We start from the raw sequence: 10,233 nt of genomic DNA, 5'->3' as shown, positions 1-10,233 counted from the left end.
TTTCAACTTCAGCAGGAAATCTTTACAGAGAGGACAGTGGAAGCTCTGGCATGAGGAAAAGAGAGACAAAACAGAACAGAGGAGAGGAAAAAGAGAGTGTGCACCTGAAAGCGTGTTATAAGACAGGAAAGAATAGAAAAAAAGAGTGAGAGGTACAGTTAAAAGCCATGATCTTTGAAAAAAGGGCTGTAAGAGACCAAAAGAAAAGCATATTTTCATCCATGAAAGGCTAGTTGTGAACTGCCAAGGGTGAGCCTTGTGAAATTCAGTCCACACGGCTAGTTCTACTGTCTATCACAATGTGGAGCTTTTATGGGTTATTACTCCTCTGTGCTCTTTTCTACCTCTGTACAGAGGGTTTAAAACATGGTTGAAAGGATGGGAAAGAGAAATTGTGCCAAATTTCAGGGAAAAGCACCAGCATGGTGTTTATTCAAAAGCGCTGCTTCTCATCAGGAGGTGACAGCAGCGGGGTGATAATCTGAGCCGCTGTCGTCACTCATGATAACTGCGGACATGACGAGGAGACAGAAAGAGTCCACGAGAAGCTGTTGTGAGTACATGGGGGAGTTCATGCAGACACTTTTAGACAAAGTGAAAGATTGACTGAGGTGAAATGCAGGTGATGTGGTAAAACAGACAAGAGTTTTAGACAACGCAACAGTGCTAAGCTACATTAAAAATATGTTTTATTTTATATTTAATGCAAAAAAGATTTTCCAAAATCTGGCAAAATGTATGTTTGAATATAGTTTAACACCTTGATTTATAATTCAGTTATTTTCAAGCAAAAAAATATTATATTAATATTAAATAAACAAGACATAAAATATACAAAATAAATAAATAATGAATTAATATTATTAATAATATTAGCATCATTATAAAGATATAATAATAATAATAATAATAATATTGACTGGGTAACACGATTGCCAGTAATAGTAGGTATATGGGAGTAAAAATGTATGTTTGACTTTTTTTTTTTTTTACAGTAACTTTGGTCACATGTTAAATTACAAAAATGAATGATTAAAATTAACCTGAATTTTTACAATTATTACAATTAAAATGACAATAATTAAAATGAATTAAAATGTCACAATTTTCCACAGTAACTGGTCGTGCAATATGTGAAACACTGCAAAACATGTTTTAAGTCAATAAAACATTTACAATAGTTAATATAAAATAATGCAGCATCTTACATATTTAATGATCATATCTAATAGTTCTCGCTCCAAATTTGTGCCTTTACTTCTTCAGAAAAAGTAAAGTAATAAGACACCATATTGTACTCTATCAGTGGACAGTGGCAGATATGAAATATCAAAATATATAATTTTTTATATTTCATACTGTTTATATTTTAATATTTGTTAATTATTAAAATTTGTGTTAATTATTAATATTTTTAACATCCATTTACATATAATTTATATAGATTAATTTAGATTTACTTGCATGCAAGTTGTGTGTGTGTGTGTGTGTGTGTACAGACCCAGGCCTTTGGGTGTGATGCCGCTGGTGTGGTCAGGATTCACAGCCCAGTAATAATACTTCAGTATGTGCATGATCTGCAGCACAGTCCCGACTCGACGGATGGTGTTGTATATGGTTGCCGTGCCAATAAACTCTGCTGAAAGGTACGTGTACAGCGAGAGCTGCACCTGAACAACAGACACACACACACACACACACACACACACACACACACACACACAGTTACAAAAGGTTACAGCTGCCTCAGGTAAGAATACAAAACACTGATGATTACTTTCCATCGTCTGTCTGTTGTTTCTAAACTGCATCCCAAGATCCCTCATTAAAATTCTTTTCTTGTTGGATTTCTATGGGAGCGACACCTCTGGCATGGCAGAACAGCAGATACGGTGAGTATTTTTGGGTGAAGCTGAAAGTCAAAAGGTGTTGTGGTTTGTTTGTGAGCAGTGACGGTGCTGCGGGAAAACCTTGGAGGACAAAAAACGCTGATGAAGGTACACAACTCATCCAATTACAGGCCACTCAAGCAGGCAGACTGGGCTCTCCGGTGAGGACAGCCAGAGATGATGGGAAGGAACGGAGGGAGGATAAAAAACATGATGCAAGTCCATGAACTCTTCTGGCCTGAGGAGAGAACATTGCTGCTGCTGCTTGTGCTGCTCAGTTCATTATCCACAACTACTCTCACACTCCCCACATCTCTCTCCTTCTTTCTTTCACTTCCTCTCTCTCCTTTTCATGTCTCCTCCTGTTTTTCTTCTTTTTTAGCCATGTTTTCCCTTTTTCTCTTTCTTTCATCTAGTCATGCTTTTTCCCCGTTACTTTTATGTTCTTCCCTTTTTCTTTTGAGATTCTCTTACTTTTCCCCTTTTCTGACTTTTGTCCATCCTGCCTTCTTTTTTCCTTCTTTCCTGTTCGTCCTCATTTATTTTCTTTCATTCTTTTTTCCCTTTCTATATGTCTCCCTTTCATCATCCATATATCCATTTTTCCTTTCTGTTTCCCTTTTTTCCCTTTTTATTTGCTTCCTTCTGGCTCCTTTCCTGTTTTGCTTTTTCTTTCTTTCTTTGCAATGCATTCATCTAGCTGTTGATTTTTCTCCTTCCTTCTCTTATCTTCATCACTTTTGCTTGCCTTTCCCTCTTCCCTTTATCTGTTCAGTTATCTTTTTTTTTACTATTTTATTCCCTTCTTTTGTCATTCTCTTACTTTCCCCTTTTCTGATTTTGTCCTTTTTTCTTCCTCACTTTTCTTTCATTTTCTTTTTTCCTTCTATATTTCTTCTTCCTTCCATCATCCATATATCCATTTTTCCTTTCTGCCTCACTTTTGTCCCTACCCTTTCCCTCACTTACTTTCTTTCCTTCCTTCCTTCCTTCCTTCCTTCCTTCCTTCCAATGCAGTCAATGCAGTATATCTTTTATATTTTTTTGCCATTTTTCTTTTTTCCCTTCTTTTGTCATACTCTTATTTTTTCTTTTTACTGTCTTTTCTTCCTTCCTTCCTTCCATTTTTCTTTTATACTTTCTTCTTCCATCCATCATCCATCTATCCATTTGTTCCCTTTTCTTTCTCTGTTCTACTTTTTCTTTTGTTTTTTTCCTTCTCATACTCCCACGGTCCCTCTCCTTCTCTTTTTCTTTTTTCTTCTATCCATCTCTTTAGAGAAAGTGAGAGAGAGAACTGCCACTATCTCTCTCCTTTTGGAGCCATGGCAAGCTTCCAGAGACCAAAGGTTTTTGTTTTGATCCTGTATGTGTTTTCGTATCTCCTTTATTTATTCATGACAGTCAGCAGCCGTGCAGAAACTGAATTGAGCAACACATATTAGCAGCACAGAGTCTGGCCTCTTTAGAAACGCCTCGTCCTCTCCTTCATGGGTCATAAGGCATGGTCGAATTTCCAAAACTAATTTTTTCAAAGCTTGAACTTCACTCTACATCTGTGACAATACTGCAAACGCTCACAAAACACTGCTTTGTAAATCTTTTTAAAGAAAACTATCACTTTTCATCAAGGCTGTGATTTTCTGGCAGGTTCTAAACAAGGTGAATGAGGTGACAGACTGTGAAGCTGTTATCGTCAAAACAAATCTGATGAAAAAGAAGCAGTTTAGAAGCAGTGAACAATTTCAGTAAAAAGCTTTTCTTGAACAAAGAAGTGTCTGCTTTTTAGATGACACCAAACAAACCTCATTAACCAAGAGAGATGGATATTAAAGTCGATATAAAAAGGTGTTTATAACCCATTTTGCTTCTTTATTTTCAAATGAAAGAAGACATTCAATGAGATTCAATGTATTGAACATAATGTTCAATTAAAAGAATAGGATGGGACTTGATTTTATGCATCAGGAACTGATTAGGGAATAAAAAAACAAGTTGAGGGCAAGGACTGCTTTAAATCTGTAGAGCAAGCTGACCGTAATTTGTTGTTCTGATGTGAACACTAAAGAGTTAACTCTCTGCCTCATGTTCACTTCAGCAAATATCACCCTGTGCTCATCTGACCAGGTCACTACGGTCTCATGACACCAGTGCCAATCACAGTGTACTCAGATGCTCCTAATTGCTGTCATGTTTCATTGTGACGTACCTGAGTATCTTCTGGAAAAGACATGACCTTGCTCACCTTCGCAGGTATGTGGATCCAAATAGCCGCGTTGAACAGAATATGGTCACAGAGTTGTTTGAGAAGAGGTGCACCGTGGGTAAGGCCGTTCAGGTATTTGGCGAAAGCGAGGAACTGCTCCAGAACGGCTCTGGTGACGTGCGTCCGTGATGCCTGAGAAACAATTATGAGATTTTTGTTTACCAAACCAACCTCTGATTCTCAGTATCTTTATAAAATAAATATCAAACCAACATCTGAAGCCTGAAGGCACCGTTTGACTTTGCAGCTAAACAAAGACTTTAACTGTGTAGAAACTTTGTGTGTTATTAGTCTCAGCTGGCACCTGAGGTCCAGACAGGTGCGTGGTGTGAGACAGGAGTGAGTATAAACGAGACACAAACAGATGGCCGGCTACGTGTGAATGGGACGCAAGGCAGCGGGATCATTCAGGTGCCATCTAGCACAGATTTATAGCTGCTGCTGTTAAATGACAAAGTGAGTCTTTTACTCAAGCGCCAACTTTAGATGGAGCCAAGGGTATATTGAGACTATGAAATAAGGACAGCTATGAATAAGCAAAGATATCGAGAAGAAAAAAGAAAAATGACAGTGGGTTAATTTGTATGTCATTGCAATAAACCCATGGACAAGGAGGAATATAATAGTGCCGTTGAACCGGCATTCACTGTGGAAATGCTTAAGTGTGCATTTGTCATTCATCAACCATAATGCACCATTTCTCCTCTGTCCTAGCAATCGAATTGGGTGCGTGTTTTTTAAATTCAGCTCGTGCTTACAAAAGCGTGAGTCAATCAAGGTCATGACAACTCCAGAAAGTACAAATCTTAATACTCTTAAAATGTTTAAAGAAAGGAGCAAGTGCTTGTGAGCTTCATGACTTGAGTAAAAGCACAATTTGTCCATTACACATCAAAATTCCTTGACGTTTCACAGTTTATGGTGTTATTCAAATTAATGCACAACTATTAGACATTTGTAAGCTGATTTTCCCAAAGAGTGTAAACAATGTGTTGTTTTAAACATTCTTCTGTTTAATTGAGTGGCACGACATAATAGCAATGGCCCAACCAATGTTTCTACAATTTTGTCTGAACAATGGTTTGGGAAAACCTATTTGGAAAACGTTATTTTTGCAATTCCGTTTGGTGCTGCTAACAGCATGAAAATTACACACTTTAGCTTTAACCAGTCTAAATTGTATGTTGGAATAAGAAAAACAAAAGACAACAGTGGCATCACCTTTTCCAGCAGGTACCCAATCACCAGGAAACCCTTCCCACCAAGCATCTGCTCTTGCATTGCCACTGAACTCTTGAGTAGCTCGAACAGGAAGGCCAGGAGAGTGGAACTGCACAGAAAACATCTCATTACACTAAACTGGGTAACCACTGCAGAATCAAGATAAAATACTTGCTGACCAAATATTAATGGAACGAATGGTAAGAACATCCAGCACTTGATATATCGCTTATGTTATTGGTTAATATTTTTTTTTCTCCCATTTACTGTATCTCAATCGGCTAAAATTGAATATTTAATTGTGAGTGCTTAGTTCATATATTTTTACATTTAGATTACCTTTGTCGTCATCCAAATCTCACCTAAAGTTAATGTTTAAAAACACTAATATTTACTAACACCGTTAAATGTAATCTTTAACAAATCTCAAAATTAACATTCATTTGTATTGTGATGCCTAAATTCACTTGTAGCATTTAAAATGACTGATTTTTATTTTTACTGGTTATATTTTATTTATTTTGATAAAATAGTACAGAGTTTTAATATCTGTCTTACTAGTTAAAAGAAAATAATTAATATTACTCACTACTATTCAAAAGTTTGGGGTCTGTAAGATTTTTTTTTTTTTTTCATGTTTTTGAAACTTTAAAACATATCAAGGCTGGGACCAAAAATACAGTAAAAACAGAAATGATGTTAAATACTATTTTTATATATAATTATAATAATATAATATAATATAATAAACAGATATGCTGCTTAATATTTTTAAATAGTGGGAACTTTGAATATTTTAATTTTTAAATTAAAATTTAAAGATTTTTTGACCAGTAGATAAGTCAAAAGAACAGCTTTTATTTGAAATCAAACTTTTTTGTAACATTATAAATGTATTTATTGTCACTTTTAATCAATTTAATGCATCCTTGCGGAGTAAACATTAATTTCATTCAAAAGGTGGAAATTGTGTTACTTACCACACTGTGGTCTCCACTTGGCTTTCACTGTGCTGATGGAAATCCAGCTGTGCAAAGAGAGGAAACAGCACCTGGATACCGCCAATGGAGTGAATGGCACTGTGAATGGAGTGTGTAACGATGGCCTTCACGTCCTATATAGAAACAGAAGGAAAAAATCTAATGGATTAAAAAGTAGTGGTAGACATATTCAGTAATTACCTTTTAGCCATTTTAAAAGTACTTACTCACATTAACCACTGACTAATCTCAGCGGAAATGTGTTCCTCCAAACAATTAACATTGAATGGCAAACACTGACATTATCTTGTGGAGTTAGCTAAACAATGCAGCATCTGATTAACATTTAGTGACATTACCAACCATTATGTGGTTTATTTAGGATTAAGAGAGTAGAACGCAGTCTCTAAGCATTAAGCAGACATTTACCTGTAGCATTAGAGCGTGAGGCGAATGCACGAATATGGACGGGTTTTCTCTGGGTGAGGACTCCAGGCAGAGCTGAGCGTCTGTGGCTTTGGCATTGTAAGTGCAGGAAATGCTGTTTGCTAACTTCCCATCATACAACACTTGCTTATGGTGGTCAGCCAGGTGGATATCGCTCTCTGATTTAAATTTAAAGGTGCTCTAGGGAGGTAAGAAAGTTAAAAAGATGGATTCAAAAGAGAAATATAGACCAACAGAGAAAATCTGGTCTAAATTTGCCTCTAAAAGGTGCATAATAAAAGTGAGACATGTCAAGTGAGAGAATTAACTAAGGAGCGAATTATCACAAAATATGACAATGTAAATTTAACACATCTTAAAATAGTACGTCTATGTAAATCTTATTATTCCATGCACTTATTAAAGGATTTACTATTCCTAGCATGAAAAGGAGAAGATTCTTTTTATGCAGTGATTAAATCTTATCCAAAGTTGTGGGAGCGCGATGAATAATAAATGAGCTCGGTGACATGAAATAATCATGAAGATGAAGTAGGGGCGGATGTGGGAATCCCCCCGCTGAATTATCATTCATGAGGTTGTTTCGTGTGCTGTCAAATCAAAGGCCTGCAGCCCAACACCTGCAGCACATCCCAGGTGATGATGTCATCCAGATGTGACCTGCTCCAGACTAGTGTTGCTTTCGTCAACGAAAATTATGACTAAATATTGACTAAAACTAATAAAAACTAAAATGACAGCTTCACACAAAGACTAGACTAAAACTAAAATTAAAACAGGCCGCCAAAAACAACACTACTCCAGACGTGTGCTAACTGTGTAAATGTGCGGCAAGCAGACAATGATAACAAGGCATTTTTAGAAAATCAGCTGCCTTTTTATCAACAAACATGTGCTTGATAACACTATCAAGAAACATTGCTTATAGTTTGTCATGTGACCAGGTAACATATACTATATATGCACTTATCAGCACGTCTGGATGTCATTCTATGCAAAATTATGGGCAGCAAACTTTCTTTCCCCCACAGATACACATAAAAACACAGGCTATGTTCTAAATCTAAATCTTTCTAATATGCTGATTTGCTGCTGAAGGAATACTTCATATTATTATCAATGCTAAATATTTTTTGTGGAATTGGTCAAACCTTTTTTTCAGGATTAGAAAATATAAAAGAACAGCATTTATTGCAAACAGAAATCTTTTATAACACTATATATGTCTTTGCTGTCACTTTTAATCAATTTAATGCATCCTTGCTGAATAAAAGTATTAATTTTGTTTTTGAAAATTCTGAATGGTATTTCATATTATTAATTAATAAATAAGATTTCAAATTAATAGGCTGTTCAAAATTTAATATTAGTGCGTTACATACGGCATACTGTGGAGTATGTTATATTTCTTGCTATATTTGTTTGAAATGACACAAAATTCAACAATAAATACCTCAAATAGTTCCGCACTACTTTTTGTTCTCACATGGTATATTTGCAAACAATTAATTAATTATTTCAGTAAATATAAACTAGGTGCATGTTTTATTAACTTTATGTAAAACTTCCCTAAATCTAACTTAAACAAAGAGTAAAAAATGAGGTGTTAACAAATGCTGATTTTATTTCCAATTCTGAAAAGACACGAACCTCAGTTGCATTCAGAACCTAACTACCTGTCCCTTTATATTCATATTTCATTATCCATGCACTAACTATTCACAAGTGTCTTTTTAAAGATGTAGGAGGGTGTTTGTAATTAACTTGTTGTCGTTAAATATGTTATTATTATGTGAATATGGTTTCTAAGGCAATAAACTTTTTATTTAAATTATAAATTAAAATAATAAACTTGATCAAATTTCCATATTTTTCTTTTCACAATCTGTGAGCAAATAAATACATCATTATATGCAAACAAGTATATCTGTTATCTGTTGCTTATGTTAGCTTTAGTGATATCTTTATTATTTTCAAAATGGAGAAGAGAGTGAGAAAAAGAAACATACCAGATTTGATTATCTGTATGCTTATTTTGACCTAAAAACATTCATGTTGTTTGGTTTACTCTGCTGAACAGAGATAGCGTAAATGTCACCTGTTGCTGGTCAAGTTGCTGCTGCAAACATATGATACAGCACAAAGCAAATCTCAAAATCCATCAGATTGACTGGAAAATAAATACCACAGCATGTTAATGGATGCTGACAGTTTTGCAAAAAAGCTAAAAGCACACCATCAGACGAAAATAAACCTGACAGAATGCCGGCGTAACGTCACTTTTGGCAGAAACTGATGATGTAATGCTCACGTTATCTCATAGTGAGACTTCGCAGTAGCAGTAGTGCATCTGTCTTCCATGACAACAGGGAGAAGGAAAAAGACAGGGACTAGTACCACTAAATCCAATATGAAATACAAAACATACATACATATAAATGTTCTTTTTAACGTTAGACTCCCCACAGAATCCTGAAAATTCTGGAAAAAATGTTTCATGATTTCCACAAGAGCTCCAAATCAGCATATTAGAATGATTTCTGAAGGATCATGTGACACTGAAAACTGTTAATCTGAGACCAAACCTGTTCATGGTTCAGTTAAGACAAGACCTTAAGTAAGGGGTCTGATTGGGGTTCAGTGTTTCTTGGCAGCTGCAACATAGACTGCCTTTTCTGTTGAGTCAAGGCGGTAATCAGGTCATCTTCAGATCAGTCACATAAATCACAGGAGACTGTCCTTGTCCGGGAAGGTACTCTGCTAAAAGGCTAAGAAGACTATGAGGACCTATGGAACACACTACAGTCAACAGAACAAATAATGCTGTCAGTGGTTGTTGAGGGCAGGAAACAGAAGTCACTAAAGACAAGGGTAGAAAACTGTGGGGAAAAATATTACTTATAATAGTTATTTCAACTAACATGACTGAAGAAAAATGAAATCAAGCCAAAGCACAGTAAAAAAAAAAAACAACAACGCCAAATAAAGCAAAGCAAAACAGAGGAACAATCTATGTAAAAGTTATTTCAACTAACATGACTTGAGAACTACAAAACCAAGCCCAAACAAAGTAAAAACAAAAACACAAAGCAAAGCAAAACAAAACACAAACAAATGAAAATAATAAATAAAATAAAATAAAATAAAACAAAGCAAAGCAAAGTAAAACAAAGTAAAATAAAATGAATTAAAGTAACAAAGTAAAGTAAAGCAAAGTAAAGTAAAATAAAAGACCTCACTGGCATCGAGAGTAATTCTTTACGGAATTAAGTGGGACGTAATGTACACCCCTTAAATTCTTTTTGACTGTTCCAGCTCTATACCATTTTCTTTACTGAACTGAAAAATGACTTTAACCACAATTATTTTTATAGGTTTTACCCCTGGAAAATAATATAGAGCTGGAACAGTAGAAATAATGTCAAGCACA

General features: G+C 35.4%; 1 protein-coding gene across 1 annotated transcript in view; it reads right to left on the bottom strand.

Moving 5' to 3' along the window:
- LOC107704698 (neurobeachin-like) overlaps positions 1-10,233 on the bottom strand; it is a 282,564-nt gene that overhangs the window by 184,358 nt on the left and 87,973 nt on the right. Inside the window, exons 9-13 of the mRNA XM_016507685.1 lie at positions 6,786-6,983; positions 6,357-6,490; positions 5,377-5,485; positions 4,135-4,287; positions 1,502-1,670 (exon numbers count right to left, since the gene is read on the bottom strand). Coding sequence (XP_016363171.1) covers positions 1,502-1,670; positions 4,135-4,287; positions 5,377-5,485; positions 6,357-6,490; positions 6,786-6,983 — 763 coding nt within the window. The remainder of the gene's footprint in view (positions 1-1,501; positions 1,671-4,134; positions 4,288-5,376; positions 5,486-6,356; positions 6,491-6,785; positions 6,984-10,233) is intronic.

Source organism: Sinocyclocheilus anshuiensis, unplaced genomic scaffold (assembly GCF_001515605.1).
Source record: "Sinocyclocheilus anshuiensis isolate Anshui unplaced genomic scaffold, SAMN03320099.WGS_v1.1 scaffold758, whole genome shotgun sequence".
Lineage (NCBI taxonomy): Eukaryota > Metazoa > Chordata > Actinopteri > Cypriniformes > Cyprinidae > Sinocyclocheilus > Sinocyclocheilus anshuiensis.
This window is presented reverse-complemented; position numbering and strand designations above follow the sequence as displayed.